General features: G+C 50.6%; 1 protein-coding gene across 6 annotated transcripts; it reads left to right on the forward strand.

Moving 5' to 3' along the window:
* The first annotated feature begins 1,647 nt into the window (after window positions 1–1,647).
* On the forward strand, window positions 1,648–23,326 carry LOC101123861 (complement C3-like). 6 transcript variants are annotated; one of them, XM_055371695.1, is made up of 26 exons: window positions 1,648–1,797; window positions 1,934–2,141; window positions 2,627–2,767; window positions 2,990–3,288; window positions 3,376–3,458; window positions 3,701–3,788; window positions 5,237–5,339; window positions 5,439–5,559; window positions 5,810–5,925; window positions 6,564–6,704; window positions 6,791–7,000; window positions 7,228–7,437; window positions 7,723–7,884; window positions 8,147–8,276; window positions 9,134–9,211; window positions 10,425–10,622; window positions 10,803–10,914; window positions 11,198–11,283; window positions 11,392–11,531; window positions 14,274–14,342; window positions 16,551–16,602; window positions 16,778–16,864; window positions 19,486–19,552; window positions 19,823–19,991; window positions 22,786–22,875; window positions 23,028–23,326. In XM_055371695.1, the coding sequence occupies exons 4-26, from the start codon at window positions 3,236–3,238 to the stop codon at window positions 23,277–23,279; spliced, it is 2,817 nt and encodes a 938-aa protein (XP_055227670.1). In that variant the 5' UTR covers window positions 1,648–1,797; window positions 1,934–2,141; window positions 2,627–2,767; window positions 2,990–3,235; the 3' UTR covers window positions 23,280–23,326. The 6 variants fall into 6 exon arrangements, with proteins under 6 accessions (XP_055227670.1, XP_055227665.1, XP_055227664.1 ...); XM_055371690.1 differs by lacking the exons at window positions 19,823–19,991; window positions 22,786–22,875; window positions 23,028–23,326 and adding an exon at window positions 17,020–17,222 and having other exon boundaries at window positions 14,274–14,480; window positions 19,486–19,549; XM_055371689.1 differs by lacking the exons at window positions 19,486–19,552; window positions 19,823–19,991; window positions 22,786–22,875; window positions 23,028–23,326 and adding exons at window positions 17,020–17,222; window positions 17,508–17,599 and having other exon boundaries at window positions 14,274–14,480.
* The last annotated feature ends 1,684 nt before the right edge of the window (window positions 23,327–25,010 follow it).

The following is a 25,010-nucleotide window of genomic DNA, read 5'->3' on the forward strand; positions in this document are numbered from 1 at the left end:
CACACAGGAAGGGATTTTGTCTGTCATGTTCACTGCTGTGTCCCCAGCATGCTAAGTAGGGGCCAGGCTCAAAGTAAATGCTTGATGAATCTTTGCCAGATAAATGTATATTATCTGCTGGATGCAGTGGCTCATGCCTGTAATCCCTGTACTTTGGGAGGCTGAAGTGGGCAGATCATGAGGTCAGGCGTTTGAGACCAGCCTGGCCAACATGGTGAAACTGCGTCTCTACTAAAAATACAAAAAATTACCTGGATGTGGTGGTGCACGCCTGTAATCCCAGATACTCAGGAGGCTGAGGCGGGAGATGGCTTGAACCTGAGAGGCAAAGGTTGCAGTGAACCGAGATCGCACCACTGCACTACAGCCTGGGCAACAGAGTGAGATCCGTCTTTAAAGAAAAAAATATATATATTATCATTTGATGAGGGGATAAGGGACCCTTCAATAGGCAAAATTTCCCAAGCTGGCTGAATTGACATCACTGTAGGGTGCAGATTCAAACAGACTCATCATCAAGCCCAACTGCTTCTTAGAGGCAGACACCACAAAGCCGTCTCAACATTCTCTTTAATAAGCCCGCTAAACAGTGAGAATTATTTGAGGACAGAGAAAGCCTTTTTCCAGGAATGCTTCAAGCATGATGTGTTTCCTTCCCTGGTTTAATATGTATAATTTGTCTTCTGGAAAAGGAACCCAGAGACTCTGGCATGACTTAGGAAACAATAGACAATGGTCACAATTTACCAAGCATAACTGTCTCCTGCAAGGATGAAGAAATCCATATAGTGCAAGGATTTGAAGCCCAAGAAGAGGACTTTGACCCATGGATTTCTCAGGAGGTTTCGTTATGGTGGATCCTGGGGTCAGATGGTCAAATGCCACATGCTGCTCACTCCCGGAATTGGGAAACAGGGAAAAAATGCCAGCACCTCCCCTGTTTGTGCAGCTGCCCTGTTTTGCCAATTTCACAAGGGCAAAAGTAGGGAAAATCCATCCAGGCTAGGGTAGAAAGATGTTTGCTCTCCTCCTGCCAGCCAATCCCAAGCAAGCCCTGAGTTCAGTGTCCTGGGTGTGCAAAGCTCCTTGCTGGGGGCGGGGAAGGCTTTAGGATATGACCTTCATGGCCAGGCACAGTGGCTCATGCCCGTAATCCCAGCACTTTGGGAGGTCGAGGCGGGTGGATCACTTGAGGTCAGGAGTTCAAGACCAGCCTGGCCAACATGGTGAAACCCTGTCTCTATTAAAAATACAAAAATTAGTATTTTTGTACTAAGTACAAAATGAGCTTGCTGGCCCATGCGTGTAATCCCTGCTACTTGGGAGGCTGAGGCATGAGAATTACTTGAACGTGGGAGACAGAGGTTACAGTGAGCTGACATTGTGCCATTGCACTCCAGCCTGGGTGACAGAGCCAGACTCTGTCTCAGAAAAAAGGCGGGGAGGGGCGTGGATAAGACCCTCGTGGCTCATGGGACAGGCAATTCTCCTACCACTCTGTCCCCCAGGGAAGCAGCTGGGGCACTTCTCAAGAGTATCTTGGAGGCTTGGCTGGGAAGTAAGAAACACCCCCAACTCCGCCCCATTGGATTTATAGGGATTCTTGCCCCACACCTGTTTAGATATTAACTCAGCCATGACAAGTCAAGGCAAACAGGCCAGGGCCAGGGCAGACAAGAGGACAGACATCTGCAGCCTGTGGCCTCCTTTCACCCTCCCACCCGCCATGGAAATGCCCTGGCCCCTAGGGTGGATTCTGCTTCTTTTGGGAAGCCCCCTCATCCACGCTGAGCCTCTGTGAGTCTGGGGAATGGAGGTGGCTCAGCCGGCTTCCTGCACATCTGATGTCTGCGTGATTCCAGCTTATGACTCGTGTTCGGTGTCACTTTCCCTACCCAAGTCCCTTAATGCCCTTGTGTTTGTCTACTGGCAGGTACATCCTGGTGATCCCCCGAGTTCTGAGGGTTGGCAGTCCGGAGAGCATTCACATTCAGGCCCACTCAGACTCCAGACAGCCCCTCACAAGGACCCTCAAGGTGAACGTCACAGTGTGGGACTTCCCCATGAGGAAGACAGTGTTGGCAAGGAGCCAGCTCATTCTCTCACCAGGAAACAACTTTATGGACCAGGCACCTGTGACGGTGGGTGACAGGCTGGAATGTGTGACCCCAAAGGGAGGCTACAGGTCAGCAATAAAGGTAGAAAGGGGCAGACTTTGTGTCCAGAGAGTAGATAAAGGGCCCAAAGTACTTACCACTCCTCTAATATCCTGTGCATTTAGAAGCCAAAAGTCCCTAAGCCTGGGCTCCAGGAAGCCTCCACTAGCCCATTTGATGCCTCTCTGAGAACTATAAAAGGTGCCTTCTGTTGGTAGCTTGGGAAGATGAGCAGGGACTGGATTTCGTCCTTCCTTTGGCTGGGTGCTCTTGTGCAGTGAGCAACCTACACAACTGCACATGGCAACCTAGCTCCCAAAGGCAGAGTCAGAAGACCCTCAGTCAATTGCTCCTCCCAGGATCTGTCCCAGGGCTTTACCCCCAGCCAGCGAGACCCCAGCAGAGCCTGAAGAGTATGGATATATATCTCTCTCACATTCCTGAGAGCCTGGTGTACCCCCCAAAACCAGGGCAGCAATATGTCATCATCCGGGCAACTTGGGCACCCACCTCGGGCTCCTCATTCATGGAGAAGATGGTGCTGGTGGCTCTTCATGCTGGCTACATCTTTATCCAGACGGAGAAGACCATCTACACCCCTGAGCACTTGGGTACAGCCCCGAGGCACTTGGCTCAGGGCAATCACTGGCTCTCATCCCCAGTCTCTCCCAATGTCTGAGATACTCCCATCCCCTAAAATCTTCTCCACCTCCCAAGATCTCTCTCTATGCATAAGTGCCCCCTACCCCGCCACTGCCCAAGATGCAAAGTCTCTCTCTCTCTCTCTCTTTCCCTTCCTCTACAAAATACTCAGAGTCCTCCTTCTCCCCTAGTTCACTACCAGGTGTTCACTGTGAACCACAAGATGGACCCTGTGACCAGGACATTCACTCTGGACATCAAGGTGGTCTTTCCCGATGAGGGGTGGGGGGTGGTGGTGGATCCTGGACACTGGGGTTACACGGTGTGCTGAAGTCCTGGGGGCATGAGCCACCAGGGCCCTCCCAGAGGGCAGTCACCAGCCCCACCCCCTATCCCCACAGAACCCAAAGGGAATCACCGTGATTAGCCAGAGTCTGATGGCCAAGGATGGCTTCTTTTTCAGCTCCTTTCACCTCCCAGAGCTTGTCAGGTGCCCTTGTCAGGTCTGGGAGCCCGAGGGGTGGCAAGGGAGGCTGTCATTCTCTGTCTCCATCTCTCTTAACTTTCTGTGCCTCAGTTTGGGGACCTGGACCATCGAAGCCAGCTACCAAAGTACACCCAAGCAGAAGTTCAAGGCTGCCTTTGATGTGAAGGAATATGGTGAGAAAGGTGTGGGTGGGGTGAGCAAGATGAATATGCCAGGGACAGGACTTGGAATAGAAAGGAGGTCTCAAGGGGAACCTCTGCTGTAACCCAGGGCCTGAGCTGGATGCTAAGTGTTGGGTGCTGGTGTTCCAGCCCTTGGGGCTTGGCAGAGCCACCAAGGAAGGAGCAGGACTGGGAGGGGACGAGGGAGCAGGTAGAATACTGAGGGTGACCATGGCTTTTTTTTTTTCTCCCAGTCCTCCCATCTTTTGAGGTCCAACTGGTCCCAAATAAGACTTTCTTTTACCTCAGGGATGAGGCTCTGGGCATTGACATCCAGGCTCGGTGAGTCCCCTTCCTCCCAGCTCTGCCAGAAGACCAGGGACACAAAGATTGAGTACAGAGAAACAAGCACCAGGTGCTATGGCTCACGTCTGTAATCCCAGTGCTTTGGGAGACCAAGGCAGGAGGATCACTTGAGGCCAGGAGTTCAAGACCAGCCTGGACAACATGGCAAAACTCCTTCTCTACCAAAAAAAAAAAAAAAAAAAAAATAGCCAAGCTGGCTGGGCGTGGTGGCTCACACCTGTAATCCCAGCACTTTGGGAGGTTGAGGTGGGTGGATCACCTGAGGTCAGGAGTTCAAGACCAGCCTGGCCAACATGGCAAAACCCTGTCTCTACTAAAACTACAAAAATAGCCAGGCATGTTGGTGCACACCTGTAGTCCCAGGTACTCAGGGACTACTGAGGTGGGAGAATCGCTTGAACCCAGGAGGCGGAGGTTGCAGTGAGCTGAGATTGCATCACTGCACTCTAGCCTGGGTGACAGAGTGAGACTCTGTCTCAAAAAAAAAAAAAAAATTAGCCGGGAGTGGTGGCACATGCTTGTTGTCCCAGTTACTAGGGAGGCTGAGGTGGGAGGATCGCTTGAACCCAGGAGGTAGAGGTTGCAGTAAGCCAAGATTGTGCCACTGCACTGCAGCCTGGGTGACAGAGTGAGACCCCGTCTCAAAAAAAAGAAAGAGAGAAGCAAGTCACTTCTGTAGCATTTAGGGTGGCAGACGTACTCTTCTCCCACCCATGAGATATTCTGGGCTACCTATGTTGTCCTGTGAGGTTGTACAGACCATGTCTGCCACCTGTGAGGCTGTATAAACCATTTCTTCAAGTCTATGAAGTTGTACAGGCCACCTTGTCTACCCAGTAGTGTTGTACTGCATCTCATCTCATCTGCCACTTCACAGTTTAGACCATCTCTGAAAGTCTATGAGGTGGTACAGGTTATCTTTGCCATCATGAGATTGTCCAGACCATCTCTGCAGCTCTATGTGATGGTAAATGACACATTTGCTGCCTTGTGTTTTACAGACCATCTGCATTGCTCTATGAGGTTGTGCAGGCAATGCTGTCCACCTGAGATTGTATGGTCTATGTCTGCCACTTCTGGACATTATATGAATCATTCCTGCAGCTCTAACATGCTACATAGGCCACCTAGTTTCCCTGGTGAGGCTGCACAGGCCACTTCATAGGTTGCCCAGACTTCTTTGTGGCTTTATATAGTTTGAAGTCCACCTCCACCATCTTGAGAGATTGCCTAGACCACATCTGCAACCCATCAAGGCTTTATGGGATATATTCGTCACCTCCCAGAGTTGTGTGGGTCATCAATGAAACCATCTAAGTTTCCAAGGGCCACCTCTGCCCCTCCCAATTTTGCACAGCCATCTCTGAAGCAGCATGAGGTATGTGGGTGCTTCAGAGACAGTGGAATTGTCCTCCATCCCCCAGGTATATATTTAACAAGCCAGTGGACGGACATGCTTTGGTCATCTTCGGGGTGAAATTGGACTCCCGCCGGATCCCTATCCAAAGCTCCCTGCAGAGGGTGGAGGTGACTGAATCTCAGCTCCTCCCCAACCTCCAATCCACTCCACTCTCTAACGCTCCCCATAAAACCATATCCTCTTCCTCTATCTTACCCTAAGAACAGATCTCTGAAGGCCTGGGCCATGTCTCCCTCCAGAAGGACACGCTGATGGCCACATTCCAAGGCCCAGAAGAGGACTTCATTGGAGGCTCAATCTTTGTCAATGTCACCGTGTTCTCCTCAGGTGCCACCCTCACCCTGGCCCCTGATTGAGGTCAGGACATGGTGTTCTTGCCCAATGCAGACACTTCACCCATGTGACCTTGGGCCACCTCCCAGCCTCAGTTTCCTCATTAGAGAAATGGGTGGAAGGAGCTGAAATAGTGTTATTGTCTTTCTCTGCCTTCACCAATATGGGGCTCTCATACTAGTCCTGCCACTCACTTAAGAAATTGAACTCCCTCACAAACTCTATGTTCCCACTGTCTCTACAGGGGGTGAGATGGTGCAAGCTCAGACCTCAGGGGTGAAGATCGTCCAGAGCCCATACAACATCAAGTTCACCAGGACACCCCAGTATTTCAAGCCAGGAATGCCCTTCTACTTTCGGGTCAGAGTCTGGACTCACTACACCCAGGGACTCAGGGCCCCCTCCCCAAAACAGACTTCCCACAAAGAGACAAAAACCCACACTGGACTCACCTGCATCCAACTCATCTGAAGGTTGAGTCTATCATGTTCCCCAGACTAATCCCAGAGTTCCCCCAAACCTTAACCCCAAAGCACAGTGATGGCTCCAGAATTTCTCTATGGGGACTTAGAGGCCACAATCAGGCTGGAAGGTGGTGTTTGAAGGTTTATCTAGAGGCTGCATTTGCACAGCAAAGCATGGCCTTTTCACATATATTAATTTGGATGGGCATTAGGAAAGTCAGGGATATCCTTTGGCACCAATCCTACTCCAAGTCTCCTATAGGCTCTCATGTGTCCTCCTTCCCTCTCCACTCTCAGTCTTCCCACTCACCATCAGCTCTGCAACACCCAGGGTAACCACATGTGGTTGTACACTGCAAAGCTCTAGGAGGTGCCATTCATAAAAACTCTAATATGAATGGTGCCCCCGGTGTTGTTTAGTGCACCATGTATAAAGTTGTACAAAGCAGTCCTATTCAGATCATATTCCAGTCTCAACTCTCACACCAGGCCACCGCAGGCTTTTCCTTCACCTTACCCCAGATTCCACCTCAGGTCTTCGTCTCAAATCCTGATGGGTCCCCAGCTTCCAGAGTCTTTGTCCACTCCCAAGACCAAAAAGTGTACACCTCAGCTGAGGGGTTGGCCACTCTGACCATCAACACAGATGCAAATCTGGACAAGCTCCCCATTGAGGTACCAACTTGACAAGGCAAGGAGGGTGGGATTATAGCTGTGTGAGTTGGAAGGGTTGGGGTTTACTTGCCCATCATCCTCCCTAGGTGAAAACTGAGGAATCTCTTCAGCCAGAGGAGCAGGCTTCAGCCAAGATGACAGCTTGGCCTTACTTGACTCAGGATGGGTCAGGAAACTTCCTACACATCGACGTAAAGACATTGGGCACAGAGGTTGGCAGCAGCATCCAGCTGAGCCTCAACACAAGGCATCAGGACCCTAAAACCAAGGACAAGATTACTCACTTCGCCATCCTGGTGAGGGGCTAGGACCAGGGTCTGAGTCAAGGAATTCTTTCCTTGGAAAAACCTTGGCTTGCTGAGTTTGAGAAACTATGAAAAAAGATGTGAAAGTGGCAACAATCTTGAGTGGGCTCAGATCTAGAGGCTGAAGAAAAGAGACTATGAGCCTCCATTGTGGGATGGGACAGATTCAGAGAAAGACTGGCCCTCCCTTCTCATCCTTGACCTCCCTTGTCTCCAAGGTCCTGAGTAAGGGCCAGATTGTGAGTGCCAAACATCAGCCAAAAAGCCAGGGGAGTGTCTACACATCAGCCATTATTGATGTCACTTCAGCGATGCTGCCCTCCTTCCGCATTCTGGCCTTTTATTTACTTCCCAGAGGAGCAAGCCAAGACCCTGAGTTGGTGGCTGATTCCATATGGATTGATGTGAATGACAGATGCATAGGAACGGTAAGCCAAACTCCTTGTAGTTGTGCATCACCATCATAAAGCCCCAGAAAGGGGCTGTACAAGTTTAGGCATTCCCAAACTGGAAGCCAGGGAAGAGAAGGAGAATATGTGGCCTTAAGAGCTCAACACAAGGTGTGGCGATGATGCAAGTAAATATACAGAGTTGGGATTAGCCTAGTGGAGTTCCCAGATGCTCCACCAGAGCAGTAGGGAACGTAAGCCTGAAAGTGTAGTTGTGTTGTCTATGATTCCCTTTTTCTGACATCTCTCTTTTTCTTGGCTCAGCTGAAAGTTGGCTTGAAGAGTGATAGATTCTTCCAGTCTTTGGAGCCCAACAGCCAAGTCGAACTAAAGGTGACAGGTGATGCAGAAGCCACAGTGGGGCTGGTGGCTGTGGACAAGGCTGTCTATGTCTTGAACAGCAAACACAAGCTCACTCAGAAGAAGGTAAGAGCATGTGGGCTTTGGGCCAAGATGTTGCCAGGATATTCTAGCTGGAGCCTCAGCTTCTTCAGCCACAAAGAGGACAACATCAATGTAAGGATTCAAGGAGATGGTGCAAAGTCTAATGACTGAAAGGTGATAAGAGCTCAAAAAATGGGAGATAGTATGAGAATTATGATTTGAGCCTGCAATTCCAGTACACCATTTCTCCTTTCATGGAGGAGTCATAAAGGTCCCAAATCCACGTTCCTGTCTTGACCTCTAGGTCTGGAATGTGGTGGAGGAACATGACATTGGCTGCACAGGAGGAAGTGGGAAAGACAGATTGGCTGTGTTCAAGGATGCTGGATTGGACCTGAAAATCAGCACAGGAATGGATAGCCTGGCAAGCTCAGGTACAGGCTTGGGGGGTTGGGGCAAGAGGAGGGCAGAAATGGGTGCAGTGCTGCCTACTTGGGTTTAGTGTCAAACAGATATGGGCCGTAATCCACATCCTGTCACTTACCATGGGCCAGTCACATTTCTCTCTGAGTCTTGATTTCTTTGTCCATAAAATAGAGATAATAATAGAAGTAACTCACAGTGTGTTGGTTAAGACAGGGTTAGCCATGTGTATCAAAGATACAAATAACATTAAGTCAAACAGGTAGTTTATTTCTCATTCAGTAACACTACAGAGGTCATCCTGGGACTCGGACTCCTTCTAGGAGTCTATCCATGCCAGGCAGCAAGATGAAGGGAAGTGGAAAGGGGAGGACGCTTCTTCCACATCTCATTGGCCAGAATATAGTCACATGGCCCCACCTAAGTGCAAGAGAGGCTGGGAAATGTAGTCTTTATTCTGTGTGATCTATACAATATGGAGGCTTACTTGTCACAGATGAGGGATGATAATGGATTTGGAGACAACTAAGAGTGTATTCTCTCAGCTATAAATTGTAATATTAATAATAGTTCTTATTTATTACATGCCAGGCCCAGTGCTAAGTACTTGTATATGCATTATCTCATTGATAGAACTATGATTATGCCCATTTTACTTCACTGGGGAAATTAACACCCAGAGAGGTTAAGTGACTTGTTGAAAATCGCCCAGCTTTTAAGTGACAAGTCTTGAATATAGGAGGCTGTCAGATGAAATGAAGTGATGCATATAAAGTGCTGGACATAAAGCAAACACCCAATAAACATCATCAAGGATATTGATAATGATCTTGGCGGTTGTTCTATCATCATTCCCTCTGACCCCCAGACTGGCCCTGCCCCCAGGACCCTCCTCCCAGCCGCCGTCGCCACTCCCTGAAGAGGCTGGAGACAAAGAGGAATGCAGGTCAGTGTTAAAGCTGTATGTCTCCCTCCATCTCCCCAACTTATGGTATCCATCAGGGCTTAGAACAGGACACCAAAACCACTCTATGTATTTCCAGCAGGGAGGGATCTAATAGGGGGAGTTTGGTGCTTACAAAATCGTTAGATGGGCTTTTGGGGTGGAAGTTGGAAGGCTGCTGGCTGGGACTCAAGATCACCCACTTCAGTCTTGCAATCCATGAAATATCAGGAAACTGCTGCCAATATCTCTCAAAGGGCTGGTAGGTTGATAATCAAACACGAAATCATGCCCATTACAAAAACACACATAGACTGGAGCCCACCCATCAGCTACCACTGCTGCTGGAAAAATGGTTTCTGCTTCTCTTCTATCTCCCAGATCTCTCATAAAAGCATCTCAGTGGCTGCATCTAATCCCATTCAGAACCCTAGCAGCAAGGGAGTCTGGGAAATGTAGTTTTCAGATGTCTAGCCTCTGTGGTTCAGGATGGAATGTAGATAAAAGGAGACATAGGTCTTGAGTGTCATTGGACAATATCTGACTAAACTGCCATCCTGAAGGCTAGAATGTGGACCAGAAGAAAAGGCTTTGAGCCTGGAGTCAGAGGAAGATGGGAGGCAGCACCAGGTGTTAGAAGCATGGATTCTGAGGCTGGCATGGTGGCTCATGCCTGTAAACCCAGCACTTTGGGAGGCCAAGGCAGGTGGATCACTTGAGGTCAGGAGTTCAAGACCAGCCTGGCCAACATGGTGAAACCTTGTCTCTACTAAAAATACAAACATTAGCCGGCTGTGGTGGTGGGAACCTGTAATCCCAGCTACATGGGAGGCTGAGGCATGAGAATCGCTTGAACCTGAGAGGCAGAGGTTGCAGTGAGCCAAGATTGCACCACTGCACTCCAGCCTGGGTGACAGCATGAGACTCCATCTCAAAAAAAAAAAGCAGTATGGATTCTGGTTCCACCTCTGCCACTTGGGAGCCTTGACTCTAAGCAAATGAATTCACGTCTCTGTGGCTCAGCTTCCTTGTCAGAATCTCACCATGTGAGTTCAATATGAGGCTTCAGAAAGGGCACAGATAAGGCACTAGGCATAGAATCTACCACAGAGTAATTGCTAAATAGCGGCAAGGTGTGCATAACATCAAGGTGAATGGGTCCCAGCTTCTTAGGTCCTGCCCAACCCTCCTCTTTCCCTCTGACTCTGGCCCACAGTGAACAAGTTTAAGACAGAGCTGGAGCAAAAGTGCTGTGAGGCTGGGCTCCGGGAGAGCCCAGTGGGGCTGTCTTGTGAGGAGAGGACCTGGCATGTCCGCCATGGTCCAGCCTGTGTGGCTGCTTTCCTGGACTGCTGCCATCTGTCTGAGACCCTGACTCGGGAGGCTCGAGAGGATCAACTGCGTCTGGGGACAAGTGAGGGGGCTATGGCAGGAGATGCAGGGTGGGGGGCTTCATGGAGGGATATAGAGTGACATGGGACAGGTTAAGGGGTGATATGAGCCATGAAGGGTTGGAAAGGAGGACTCCACAAGGAGTCTGATGGAACATGGAAGAAACATGAAGGAGACTCCACCTCACACCTGCTCCCTCCAGCGGATGAAGAAGAGGACTTCGATGACCTCTTCTTGGATGACATGCCTGTGCGGACCTTGTTCCCTGAGAGTTGGCTCTGGAGGAAGTTCACTCTGCCAAAGAGTAAATCGGGGTAAGACATCAGCCTCCATACCAGAATCTGGTCCCAGGTCCTTGCAATCATCAGTGGATGCTGGTCAGGGACAATGACCCCAGCAGTGACATTGAGCCTCAGGACAGTCCCATAATTGGGAAAACATCTTAATGGATTCCCTAAAAGGATGACCCTCTAGTGATGCTGTCACTAATGAGGTGATCTGATGATCCTCAATAGTGACCATAACCCCTGCATGGTGACCCCAAATCCAGAAGCTCTATCCAGCACAAACTCAGTGATGTTTTCTCACTCACAACAGCATCTCCCATTACCCCATCTCTGTGAAGGTGCCAGATTCCATCACCATGTGGCAGTTTGTGGTGGTCAGCCTCAAGGCTGGACAAGGTGAGCCGCAGCAAGCCCAGTGCCAAGGGAATGGGGGTATGGTGACCTTACCCAGCCCCTCCCCCAGCGGAGCCTCTGCTTAAACCCAATGTGCTCTCCTGGTTGTAGGTCTCTGTGTCTCGGACCCCTTTGAGCTGACAGCTATGAAATCGTTCTTTGTGGAACTTAAGTTGCCCTCCTCTGTGATCAGAAATGAGCAGGTCCAGATCCAAGCTGTGTTGTACAATTTCAGGGATCGCCAGGCCAAGGTGAAGCCCCAGCCCTCAACTTCCTGCCAAAACCTCTGCTAGTGTGTATTTTATTTTATTTTTTAATGGCTTTATTTCATTTTATTTATTTTTTGAGACAGAGTTTGCTCTGTCACCCAGGCTGGAGTGCAGTGGCACGATTTCGGCTCACTGCAACCTCTGCCTCCCGGGTTCAAGTGATTCTCCTACCTCAGCTTCCTGAGTAGCTGGGACTACAGGTGCCCTGCCACCATGCCTGGCTAAGTTTTGTATTTTTAGTAGAGATGGGGTTTCACCATGTTGGCCAGGCTGGTCTCAAACTCCTAACCTCAAGTGATCCACCCGCCTCAGCCTCCCAAAGTGCTGGGATTACAGGCATGAGCCACCGCACCCAGCATATTTTATTTTATTTTTGGAAACAGAATCTTGCCTTGTCACCCAGGCTGGAGTGCAGTGACGTGATCTCGGCTTGCTGCAATCTCACCTCACAGGTGCAAGCAATTCTCGTGCCTCAGCTTCCCCAGTAGCTGGGATCACAGGTGTGGGCCACCATGCCTGGCTAATTTTTAGTATTTTGGGTAGAGACAGGATTTTGCCATGTTGCCCAGGCTGGTCTCAAACTCCTAAGCTCAAGTAATCCACCCTCCTCAGCCTCCCAATGTGTTAGGATTACAGGTGTGAGCCACCGTGCCCAGCCTGTTAGTGTGTTTTAGAAAAGGAAATTCGGTGTATTTTTATTCCTATGGGTCAGTGAAGTGGTGGCTCTTTTGGAAAATCTAAGGTATTCTCTTATTTAGCCAGGCATAGTGCTGCACACCTGCAGTTTCAGCTACTTGAGAGGCTGAGGTGGGAGGATCGCTTGAGCCCAGTAGGTCAATGCTGCAGTAAGCTGTGATTGCACCACTGCACTCCAGCCTGGGTGACAAAGTGAGACCTTGTCTCTACAAAAAATGATCTTAAAAAAATTAGCCAGGCTTGATGGCATGCACCTGTGGTGCCAGCTGCTCGGGAAGCTAAAGCAGGAGGATCGATTGAACCCAGCAGTTTGAGGCTGCACTGAGTTGTATTTGGACCACTGCACTCCAGCCTGGGTGACAGAGTGAGACCAAGAAAGAAAGAGAGAAAGGGAGAGAGAGAGAGAGAGAGAGAGAGAGAGAGAGAAGAAGAAGAAGAAGAAGAAGAAGAAGAAGAAGAAGAAGAAGAAGAGGAGGAAGAAGAAGAGGAAGAAGAAGAAGAAGAAGAAGAAGAAGAAGAAGAAGAAGAAGAAGAAGAAGAAGAAGAAGAAGAAGAAGAAGAGGAAGAAGAAGAGGAAGAAGAAGGAGAAGAAGAAGAAGAAGAAGAAGAAGGAGAAGAAGAAGAAGAAGAAGAAGAAGAAGAAGAAGAAGAAGAAGAAGAAGAAGAAGAAGAAGAAGAGGAAGAAGAAGGAGAAGGAGAAGAAGAAGAAGAAGAAGAAGAAGAAGAAGAAGAAGAGGAAGAGGAAGAAGGAGGAGGAGGAGGAAAGAAAGAAAGAGAGAGAGGGAGGGAGGGAGAAAGAAAGAGAGAAAGAAAGAAAAAGAAAGAAAGAAAGAGAAAGAAGAAAGAAAGAAAGAAGAAAGAGAAAGAGAAAGAAAAGAAAGAAAGAAAAAGAAAAAGAAAGAAGGAAGAAAGAAAGAAAGAAAAAGAAAGAAAGAAAGAAAGGGAGGGAGGAAGGAAAAGGAGAAAAGGGGGCCAGGCATGGTGGTTCATGCCTGTAATCCCAGCACTTTGGGAGGCTGAGGCGGGCAGATCACGAGGTCAGGAGATCGAGACCATCCTGGCTAACACAGTGAAACTCCATCTCTAATAAAAATACAAAAATTTGGCGGGGCGCGATGGCTCACGCCTGTAATCCCAGCACTTTGGGAGGCCGAGGTGGGCGGATCACAAGGTCAGGAGATCAAGACCATCCTGGCTAACATGGCGAAACCCCGTCTCTACTAAAAAATACAAAAAATTAGCCGGGCGTGGTGGCGGGCGCCTGTAGTCCCAGCTACTCAGGAGGCTGAGGCAGGAGAATGGTGTGAACCCAGGAGGCAGAACTTGCAGTGAGCCGAGATTGAGCCACTGCACTCCAGCCTGGGCGAGAGTGCGAGACTCCATCTCAAAAAAAAAAAAAAATTTAGCCGGGCATGGTGGCGGGCTCCTGTAGTCCCAGCTATCCGGGAGGCTGAGGCAGGAGAATGGCATGAACCCAGGAGGTGGAGCTTGCAGTGAGCCGAGATCCCACCACTGCACTCCAGCCTGGGCGACAGTGCGAGACTCCATCAAAAAAAAAAAGAAAGAAAGAAAGAGAGAAAGACAGAGGAAGAAAGAAAGAAGAGAAAGAAGGGGGGGAGAGAGAGAGAGAAAGAGAGAAAAAGAAAGAAAGAAGAAAGAAAGAAAAAGAGAAAGAAAGAGAAAGAGAGAGAGAAAGAAAGAAAGAAGAAGGAAGGAGGGAGGGAGGGAGAGAGGAAGGAAGGAAGGAAGGGAAGTTAAACCTCACAACAACCCCATCAGATGGGTACTATTATTGTTCTTGGTTTAGAGATGAGGAAATTGAGGCACAGAGAGGTTAAAGGGCTTGCCTGGAGTCACACAGCACATAAATGGCAGATGGGGCTCTGACTCAGGCTGGGTCTGTGGTCGTCATCACTAGGCTTTGCTGTCACGTACACATGCATCTCAGGGTGGGGAGGGGACTGTGACCCTAGGGTCCTGGACCACACCATACATCGATACCCCCTCCCTTTGCCCATCCTGCCCTAGGTCCGAGTGGAGTTCCCCCACAAGGAGACACTGTGCAGTGTGTCAAAGCCAGGAGCACCATCCCGCCAGGTGGTGGTCGTGCCCCCCACCTCCTCCAAGATAGTACACTTTGTGCTTCTCCCTCTGGAGACAGGCAAAGTGGATGTGGAGGTCAAGGCTGTGGGCTACGGGGTCCAGGACCATGTGAAGAAGACACTCTTGGTCTGGGTAATGGGCACCCCCAACTCACTAGCTGCTGGTGCAGACAGCGGGGCTTCCACCAGGTCCAGGCTGGCAAGTGGGCCCAGGATCGATAAGCAAGGCTCCTAGATGGGAGTGAGGTGAGAGAGAACAGATTTGAAAGTTCAGTCAGTTGGCTGGGCATGGTGGCTCAAGCCCGTAATCTCAGCAGTTTGGGAGACCGAGGTGGGTGGATCATCTGAGGGCAGGAGTTCGAGACCAGCCTGGCCAACATGGTGAAACTCCAACTCTGTTAAAAATACAAAAATTAGCTGGGCATGGTGGTGCACACCTGGAGTCCCAGCTACTCGGGAGGCTGAGGCAGGAGAATCGCTTAAACCTGGGAGGTGGAGGATGCGGTGAGCCAAGAATGCACCACTGCACTCTAGCCTGGGCAACAGAGCGAGACTCGGTCTCAAAAAAAAAGAAAAGAAAAGAAAAAAAGAAGAAAAAAGTTTAGTCAGTGGACTGATGTGAGGGGGTCAGGTCACAAGCCCCCACTTGAGAGTTTTGGAGTCAGGCCTGGGTTCTAATCTTGTCTCTGCTGTGTGACCTTGGGCAACTTACTTAACTTCTCTGTTCTGAGCCTCCATTTCCTTGCTTGCAGGATGAGGATAATCATCACATCCCTGAATAAACATAGAGCTGGGAAAATGACCCAGAACCAGTGTATGGCCTATCAAAAATACTTTATTAGACTGGGCTTGGTGGCTCATGCCTATAATCCCAGCACTTTGGGAGGCCAAGGCAGGAAGATTGCTTGAGCCCACGAGTTCGAGATCAGCCTGGGCAATATAGCAAGACCTCTCTAGAAAAAAATTAAAAATTAGCCTGACATGGTGTTGTGCACCTGCAGTCGCAGTTACTCAGGAAGCTGAGGGAGGATTGCTTGAGCCCATGAGATTGAGCCTGAAGCTGAGATCACGCCACTGCACTCCAGCCTGGGCGACAGAGCAAGACCCTCTCTCTAAAAAACAAACAAACAAAAAACTTTATTTACTTAACAAACACATGTTTAACACTTAAGATATAAATGCTTAAGAATATTAACTCGGGCCAGGCGCGGTGGCTCACACCTGTAATCCCAGCACTTTGGGAGGCCAAGGCGGGCGGATCATGAGGTCAAGAGATCGAGACCATCCTGGCTAACACGTTGAAACCCCATCTCTACTAAAAATACAAAAAATTAGCTGAGCGTGGTGGCGGGTGCCTGTAGTCCCAGCTACTCAGGAGGCTGAGGCAGGAGAATGGCGTGAACCTGGGAGGTGGAGCTTGCAGTGAGCCGAGATAGTGCCACTGCAGTCTAGCCTGGGCAACAGAGCGAGACTCGGTCTCAAAAAATAAAAAAATATTAATTCAGTCAGGTGTGGTGGCACCCCCCCGTATTCCCAGCTATTTGGGAGGCTGAGGTGGGAGGATCATTTGAGCCTAGAAATTCGAGTCCAGCCTGGGCAACCTGAAGTTTTTTTTTCTCTGGAAAAAAAATTAACTAGGCCAGGCATGGTGGCTCATGTCTGTAATCTCAGCACTTTGGGAGGCTGAAGCAGGTGAATCACTTGAGGCCAGGAGTTCAAGCCTGGCCAACATGGCAAAACCCTATTTCTACTAAAAATACAAAAATTAGCCTGTCTTGATGGTGTGCACCTATAATTCCAGCTACTCAGGAGGCTGAGGCATGAGAATCCCTTGAACCTGGGAGGTGGGGGCTGCAATGAGCTGAGATCGTGCTACTGCCTCCAGCCTGAGTGACAGAGTGAGACCCTATCTCAAAAAAAAAAATAAATAACTAATTCAGCCCTCCAAACAACCCTATGAGTGAGGGACTATTCTTATCCCCCTTTGACATATGAGAAAACTGAGGCAGAGAGAGGGTAACTAATTTTCCCAAGGACACACAGCTAGGAAGCAGAAGAGCTGGGATTCGAACCCAGGTATTTGGGCTCCAGAGTCTGTGCTTATCACAGCCAAGCAATGCCTCCTCTCACCATCACTGCGATTGTCATTCTGACTGTGGTTACTGTTTTTGCTTTTGACTTATATCCTCATCTCATCCCTCAGGCAGGGGTTCAGATCCAGCAAACGTCCTATAGCATCGTCCTGGAACCCCAAGGTTTGTGAGATCTGCAGGGGGCCTGTGAGATCCTGGGGCTGTGCTAGGGAGGAGGAAGCAGTTGGCATGAGGGGATATGCTCAGGTAGGGATTCTGAGCCCCAGCCCCGGGCTCTGTGCACCCTGACTTCCCCAGCCCCAGAGCCCACTTGTCACAGAAGGTTGTGGTTATTCAGGTCAGACCCAGACAAAACTGGTGCCAAGACAGGAGTTCTTGAACATGGTACCCGACACGGAGGCGGAAGTGTTTATCAGCGTTCAAGGTGCTGGGGGACACAGGGACATGGGGAGGGCTGACTCTGGGTCCTCTAAGGTCCGTGAGGCACCAGAGCAGGAGGAGCCGTGTGGGGCGATCAGTAAACCACCGTGGCTTAAGCATAGGCCACTCCCAGGGTGACCCAACTCACCCACCTGACAGGTGACATCCTTGGTGAGACAATTGTGGGCAGCCTGACACCCAGTGAGATTCAGCGGCTGCTGCGGGTCCCCACAGGCTGCCCTGAGCAGACGCTGAGCTCCCTGATGCCCGTCATCATCTGTCCCGCTATTTGGATACCACCGGCCAGTGCGGCAAGGTCGGGGTGCAGCACAGGGACCAGGTGATGAAGGATATTGTCAGCGGTGAGAGCGAGGACCCTCCTGGGGCCTCCATGAGGGTGCCTGGGGATCTCCCGGAGGGTGGCTGGGGCACCCCCAAGATTGGGGAAATCTTCATGGGACCCCCCAGCCCCCGCCTCAGGCATTAACACCCAAACTATGACTCCTTCCCCAGACTACAACCTGATACCAATTCCCCAAGGTCATCCCCTAGCTGTGACACACCCATGGGAATTCTTCACCTGACCACTTTCCCAGGCTTTAATCTTTTTTTTTTTTTTTGCAATGGAGTTTCGTTCTGTCACCCAGGCTGAAGTGCACTGGCGTGATCTTGGCTCACCGCAACCTCCGCCTCCCAGGTTCAAGCCATTCTCCGGCCTCAGCCTCCCGAGTAACTGGGATTACAGGTGCCTGCCACCATGTCTGGCTAATTTTTGTATTTTTACTTTTATTTATTTATTTATTTTGAGACGGACTCTCACTCTGTCACCCAGGCTGGAGTGTAGTGGCACAGTTTCGGCTCACTGCAACCTCCACCTCCTGAGTTCAAGTGATTCTCCTGCCTCAGCCTCCTGCGTAGCTGGGATTACAGGTGCCCGCCACCACACTCAGCTAATTTTTGGATTTTTAGTACAGATGGGGTTTTGCCATGTTGGCCAAGCTGCTCTAGAACTCCTGACCTCAGGTGATCCACCTGCCTTGGCCTCCCTAAGTGCTGGGATTACAGGTGTGAGCCACTGCGCCGGACCTCCAGGCTTCAATCTTATGACAGACACCCTGATTTCTCCCAAAAAGCCATCCTGCGAGAGGATGTTATACTCAGGCCCTGTCCCAGGTTACACCCCCTCAGTGCCACTCCCAGGGAACCCTAGGGAACACCCAAGCAGCAAACCCCAGAATAACCCCAGGCAGTGGCCTCTTGGTTGCACCTGTATGCTGATACTTCCCCAGGTTACAACCACACACCCCAGGGAGCAACCAGAGATGAACACCCCTAGTAACACCCATAGACCTCTGAGTTAATTGGTCCCAGGTTACCCTCAGACTCCAACTTTCCCTCCAGGTTTTCTCAAGCAGTAATCCCACAGGTAATGTCCAGATACTGTCACCCCAATGCTCCAAGCAAACAGTAAGCCTCCAGGGGAACTTCAAGTAATACCCGAGTAGCGAGGCTCGGAATACACCTGAAAGGCTGGGTGTAGTGGCTCACGCCTGTAATACCAGCACTTTGGGAGGCCAGGGCAGGAGGATCACTTGAGCCCAGGAGTTTGAGATCAGCCTGGGCAACATAGTGAGACCCCCATCCGTACAAAAAATTTTAAAATTGGCTAGGTATGGTGGTTCACGCCTGCAGTCTCGCTACTCAGGAGCCTGAGTGGGAGGATTGCTTGAGCCCCAGAGTTTGAGACTAGCCTGGGCAACATAGTGAGACTTCATCTCTAAAAAAATTAGCCTGGTGTGGTGGCACATGCCTGTAGTCCCAGCTACTTGGGAGGCTGAGGTGGGAGGATAGCTTGACCAGGGAAGGGCGAGGCTTCAGTGAGCTATGATTGTACCACTGCACTCCAGCCTGGGTGACAGAGTGAGACCCAGTCTCAAAAAAATAAAAATAAATAAAAAGAGGGCCGGGCATGGTGGCTCACACCTGTAATCCCAGCACTTTGGGAGACCGAGGCAGGTGGATCACCTGAGGTCAGGAGTTCGAGACCACCCTGGCCAACATGGTGAAACCCCGTCTCTACTAAAAATACAAAAATTAGCCAGGTGTGGTGACGCATGCCTGTAATCCCAGCTACTCGGGAGGCTGAAGCTGGAAAATTGCTTGAACCTGGGAGGCAGAGGTTGCAGTGAGCCGAGATCACACTACTGCACTCCAGCCTGGGCGATAGAGCAAGACTCCGTCTCAAAAAAAAATAAAAGAAAACTCCCACGTAGCACCCCTCAAGTTGCCCCATCTCCCAGGTTACATGTGGACAACAACACCTTCTATGATTTCTTCCAGCAGCAACTCCAAGGGTAGCATGCCCTGCCCCAGAGTCCCTGAGGTGAAGGTTTCTTGGGTTACACCCAGAGACAACTGCATCCTGGGTCCCTCAAAGTCATTCCTGAGCCCTGCTCCTCACTTACATCTGGGCCCTAAACACTCCTCCAAAGTACACCTGGACAACAGGTCTCCCCTTCTAGATTACCTGTATGTGTGACACCCCCGTGTCACCTCCAGTCCCTGCCCGCCAGGTTATTCCTGATAACACTGACTGTCCCTCAAAGCCCTGCTCTGTTTCCCCAGGCTACACTCGGATGCTGACCCACCGGAGTTCAGACGGCACCTCCAAGGGGAACCCAGGAAGCACTTGGTGAGGATGACCCTATCTCTCCTGCCACTGCCACCCTGGAAGCCCAAGGGGCCAGCCTGGGGTCTGATGACCCAGGAGCACCCACACTGTAGAGTCATGGGATCTTGGGGTGTCCAGCGCACGGCCCTGGGGCATTCTACACTGGCAGACCTGGGCAGCGGCGAATGACAGGGGTCCACCTGGAATGGTGTGGACCATGGTGTAGACTCCCCTATCCCAGAGCCCCCTTGGCCGCGGTTCGCAGGTGTCACCTTCACTCTCTCCTGACAGGCTCACAAGCTATGTGTTCCGCGTCTTTGCCCTGGCCTACTCTACAATGACAACTCAAGTGCTTAGCCTGTCCTCTCTCTGTGACATGGCCAACTGGATCATCATTGACAGGCAGGCAGAGGATGGGCACTTCCTGGAGAAGGGCCCTGTGGTCATGACATCCATGCAGGTGATCACAGCCCTCCCTGCCTGGGCCATTCAAACAAATCCGAGGGACTCTGTGCACTAAGAGGGGGATTTCAGGCTCCCAATCTGTTCTCGGGCAGAATGAGAACAGAAAAGAGCTGAGGCTCAGCGCCAAGGATCACATCCCCCCCTGGTCTGAACCACCTCATACTCTGTTAGAATGTGGGTGAGGCTGGGCATATCTGGGAACCCATCTCTTCTTCATCCCCACATCAAGCAGTGGCTTGCCCTGGCCCTCCTCCCTCAGGAACTGAGTCCTCCCCAGCTTGCATACCCATCCCCACCAAAAGTCCCCTCACACCAGCATCCAGAAATGTCTTTCAAATGCAGCCTGGCAGGTCTCTCCCCTGTTCAAACACCTGCTGTGGCTCACAGCTATCTTTGTCTGTATCACCTCCTAGGCCTCACCTCACCCCTCCCTTCTCACTATTCACACTTAACCACTCACGGGCTCCTCCAACTCCCCTCCAAAAAGTGCTTTTGCTGCCATCTCTGCATGCACCAGGCCAAATTATTATTATTATTAATTTTGAGACAGAGTTCCACTCTGTCACCCAGACTGGAATGCAGTGGCATGATCTCAACTCACTGCAACCTCCATCTCCTGGGTTCAAGTGATTCTTATGCCTCAGCCACCCGAGTAGCTGAGATTACAGGCATTTGCCACCACATCCAGCTAATTTTTACATTTTTGTTTTAGTAGATGGGGTTTCACCATGTTGTCCAGGCTGGTCTCAAACTCCTGGCCTCAAGTGATCTGCCCACCTCGGCCTCCCAAAGTTCTGGGATTACAGACATGAGCCACGGCTGGAGTGCAGTAGCATGATCTCGGCTCACTGCAAACTCTGCCTCCTGAGTTCAGCCTATTGTTATTATTTTTAGGGACAGGATCTTGCTCTGTCGCCCAGGCTGGAACGCAGTAGCTCAATCATGGCTCATTACAGCCTCAAACTTCTGAGCTCAAGAGATCTCCCTGCCTTAGCCTCCTCAGTGGCTGGGACTACAGATGCACACCACCATTCCTGGCTAATTTTTTTTTTTTTTTTGAGATGGAGTCTTGCTCTGTTGCCCAGGCTGGAGTGCAATGGCGCAATCTCGGCTCACTGCAACCTCTGCCTCCTGGGTTCAAGTGATTCTCCTGCCTCAGCTTCCCGAGTAGTTGGGACTACAGGCACGCACCACCATGCCCGGCTAATTTTTGTAGTTTTAATAGAGATGGGGTTTCACCATGTTGACCAGGCTGGTCTTGAACTCCTGACCTCAGGTGATCTGCCCACCTTGGCCTCCCAAAGTGCTGGGATTACAGGCATGAGCCATCACCCCTAGCACTGACATGACCTTCTTTTTTTTTGAGACAGAGTCTTGCTCTGTCGCCCAGGCTGGAGTACAGTAGCACGATCTCAGCTCACTGCAACCTCCGCCTCCCAGGTTCGAGCGATTCTTCTGCCTCAGCCTCCTGAGTAACTGGGACTACAGGCAAGTGCCACCATGTCCAGCTACTTTTTGTATTTTTAGTAGAGACAGGGTTTCACCATATTGGCCAGGCTGGTCTCGAACTCCTGACCTCGTGATCCACCCCCACCCCCACCCCCACTTGGCCTCCCAAAGTGCTGGGATTACAGGTGTGAACCACCGCACCCGGATTTTTTTTTTTTTTTTGAAACAGAGTCTTGCTCTGTCGCCCAGGCTAGAGTGCAGTGGTGCAATCTCAGCTCACTGCAACCTCCGCCTCCCAAGTTCAAGCGATTCTCCTGCCTCAGCCTCCCGAGTAGCTGGAACTACAGGCTTGTGCCACCACGCCCAGCTAATTTTTTGTATTGTTAGTAGAGATGGGGTTTCATCCTGTTAGCCAGGATGGTCTCGATGTCCTGACCTCATGATCCACCCACCTCAGCCTCCCAAAGTGCTGGGATTACAGACGTGAGCCACCACGCCCAGCCGACATGACCTTATAAGGACACCAGTTATTAGACTTAGGGTCCACCCTAATCCAGTATGACCTTTTCTTAATTTTAATTACATCCTCAAAGACCCAATTTCCAAATAAGATCACATCTTGAGGTCCCAGGTGAACATGAATTTTGGGGTCACTATTCAAGTCCAGACAGGGGAAGAGGGTGGAAGCCAGGGTACTAAAGTGGTGTTTGGACCCTGAGTTGGCCATTTTCTAGCAATGGGAAGACTTTGCCACTCTGACCTCAGTTTTCTCATCAGTAAAATGGGGCTGCTGCTAGAATGCTCTGAGATGGTCTACAGAGCTCAGCTTCTTGTGTTGATAGCTTTTTGTTTGTTTATTTGTTTTGTTTTGTTTTTGAGACAGAGTCTCGCTCTGTCGTCCAGGCTGGAATGCAATGGTGTGATCTCGGCTCACTGCAACTTCTGCCTCCCGGGTTCAAGCGATTCTCCTGCCTCAGCCTCCCCAGTAACTGGGCTTACAGGCACCCGCATCATGCCCAGCTAATTTTTGTATTTTTGTAGGGACAGGGTTTCACCATGTTGGCCAGGCTGGTCTCAAACTCCTGACCTCTGGTGATCCTCCTGCCACGGCCTCCCAAAGTGCTGGGATTATAGGCATGAGCCACTGAGCCTGGCCGATAGCTTTTGTTAGTAGGGCAGACCCCAGGGAGGCAAACCTCTCCTCTCTGTCTTCATCCCACCTCCACCATCATCCAGCCCAGAGGTGGGTACCTGGAAACTTCTCAGGGTCAGACAGGAGAGGCTGAGGAAGGCATCTCCAAGATGCTGAGGGAATCACAGATGGAACTCTGCATCCACAGGGTGGCCACCAAGGCTCCGAGGAGGATGTATCCCTCACAGCTCTTGTCCTAATAGCCCTGAATGAGGGAAAGGAGTTGTGCAGACAGAAGGTAGGACCCCAGAGAGGAGGGCAGGATCTGTAAGGTCCTCTAGCCCCAGCATCTGGAAAACTCCCCCACCCTCACATCCCTCTGGGTCCCTCTAACTCCCAGACTTCTTTCCTCTGATCATCTCCCTCTGGCCCCTCCCTCTGACCCTCTAGAATTTGATGGCCAGCATCGAGAGAGCCTACGGCTTCCTGGAGAGAAAACTTCCCGACATTCGGACAACCTTTGCCGTAGCCATAGCCTCCTATGCACTGGCCCTTGCCAACAGCTCCCAAGCCAACGACCGCCTGCACAGCTTTGCCAGCCCTAGTGGGTGTGGGATGCTTCTTAATCAACCTCAATCATGGAGTGGGGAGGGGGTGATCTCAAATCCAGCAACGTGTTATTCATCACTTAGTGTTTCCTGAGTATCCACTGTGTATCAACGCCTGAGCTCAGACCCTGTGAGACCAAGGTGAGCAACACTGATAAGTTCCCTGCCCTCAAGGGTCCCATCGTCCTTGGAAGAGACAATCAGAAGATAGACAGGTCACTATATAATTCCAAACTGAGGCTTGGAGCAGCGGCTCACGCCTGTAATCCCAGCACTTTGGGAAGCCGAGGCAGGTGGATCACCTGAGGTCAGGAGCTCTAAACAAGCCTGGCCAATATGGTGAAACCTCGTCTCTACTAAAAATGTAAAAATTAGCTGGGCATGGTGGTGGGTGCCTGTAATCCCAGCTACTTGGGAGGCTGAGGCAAGAGAATCGCTTGAACCCAGGAGGCGGAGGTTGCAGTGAGCCAAGATCACACCACTGCACTCCAGCCTGGGTGACAGAGGGAGGCTCTATCTCAAAATAATAATAATAATTCCAAAATGAGACAAGCACTGAGATGATAACACACAAGGTGGGTGGGAGAGATGGCAAGGGGAGGGGAGTACAGGTTGGACGATTGAGATGAAAGATGGAAAGACATACCTGCTAGGTGTGATGGCTCATGCCTGTAATCCCAGCTACTTGGGAGTCTGAGACAGGAGGATTTCTTGAGGCCAGGAGCTCAAGACCAATCTGGGCAACATAGTGAGACCCCATCTATAAAAAAAGTTTGCAATTAGCTGGGTGTGGTGGTGCGCACCTGTAGTCCCAGCTACTAGGGAGGCTGAGGCAGGAGGATCACTTGAGTCCAGAAAGCCAAGGCTGCAGTGAGCTGTGATCATCCCACTGCACTCCAGTCTGGGCAATAGACCAAGACTCTGTCTCTATTAAAAAAAATAAAAAAATAAAAAATAAAAAATAAAAACTTTTTTTTTTTTGAGACGGAGTCTGGATCTGTTGCCCAGGCTGGAGTGCAGTGGCACGATATTGGCTCACTGCAACCTCCATCACCCGGGTTCAAGCGATTCTTCTGCCTCAGCCTCCCAAGTAGCTGAGATTGCAGGCATCCACCGCTGCGCCCGGCTAATTTTTGTATTTTTAGTAGAGATGGGGTTTCACCATGTTGGCCTGGCTGGTCTCAAACTCCTGACCTCAGGTGATCCGCCCACCTCGGTCTCCCAAAGGGCTGGGATTACAGGCATGAGCCACCGTGCCCAGCCAAAAAAAAAAATTATTATTATTATTTTTATTTATTTTGAGACGGAGTCTCGCACTGTCCCCCAGGCTGGAGTGCAGTGGCGCCATCTCGGCTCACTGGAAGCTCTGCCTCCCGGCTTCATGCCATTCTCCTGCCTCAGCCTCCCGAGTAGCTGGGACTACAGGCGCCCGCCACGACGCCCGGCTAATTTTTTGTATTTTTAGTAGAGACGGGGTTTCACCGTGTTAGCCAGGATGGTCTCGACCTCCTGATCTCCACCCATCTTGGCCTCCTAAAGGGATGAGACTACAGGTTTGAGGGACCGTGCCCGGCCAAAAAAAAAAAAAAAACAACAACAACAAAAAACCCTTTTTAAGGCACACCTTCATGAAAGGCCATGGGCATTTCAAGCAAAGGGAACAGCACAGGCAAACACCCTGAAGTGGAAAGAGTGCTTGGTGTTGTCAAGGATGGAAAGGTTATAAAACCTTCCCATGGGCCAGGCGCGGTGGCTCATGCCTGTAATCCCAGCACTTTGGGAGGCCAAGGCGGGCAGATCACTTGATGTCAGGAGTTTGAGACAA

Source organism: Gorilla gorilla, chromosome 20 (genome assembly GCF_029281585.2).
Source record: "Gorilla gorilla gorilla isolate KB3781 chromosome 20, NHGRI_mGorGor1-v2.1_pri, whole genome shotgun sequence".
Lineage (NCBI taxonomy): Eukaryota > Metazoa > Chordata > Mammalia > Primates > Hominidae > Gorilla > Gorilla gorilla.

Excerpts from the sequence above, each read along its gene's own strand:
- LOC101123861 (XM_055371695.1), top strand. The coding sequence starts at position 3,236 with ATGGCCAAGGATGGCTTCTTTTTCAGCTCCTTTCACCTCCCAGAGCTT. Across the intron at positions 11,532-14,273 it reads TCAGGGATCGCCAGGCCAAG|GTCCGAGTGGAGTTCCCCCA; the intron begins GTGAAGCCCCAG and ends ATCCTGCCCTAG. Across the intron at positions 19,992-22,785 it reads TGGTCATGACATCCATGCAG|GGTGGCCACCAAGGCTCCGA; the intron begins GTGATCACAGCC and ends CTGCATCCACAG.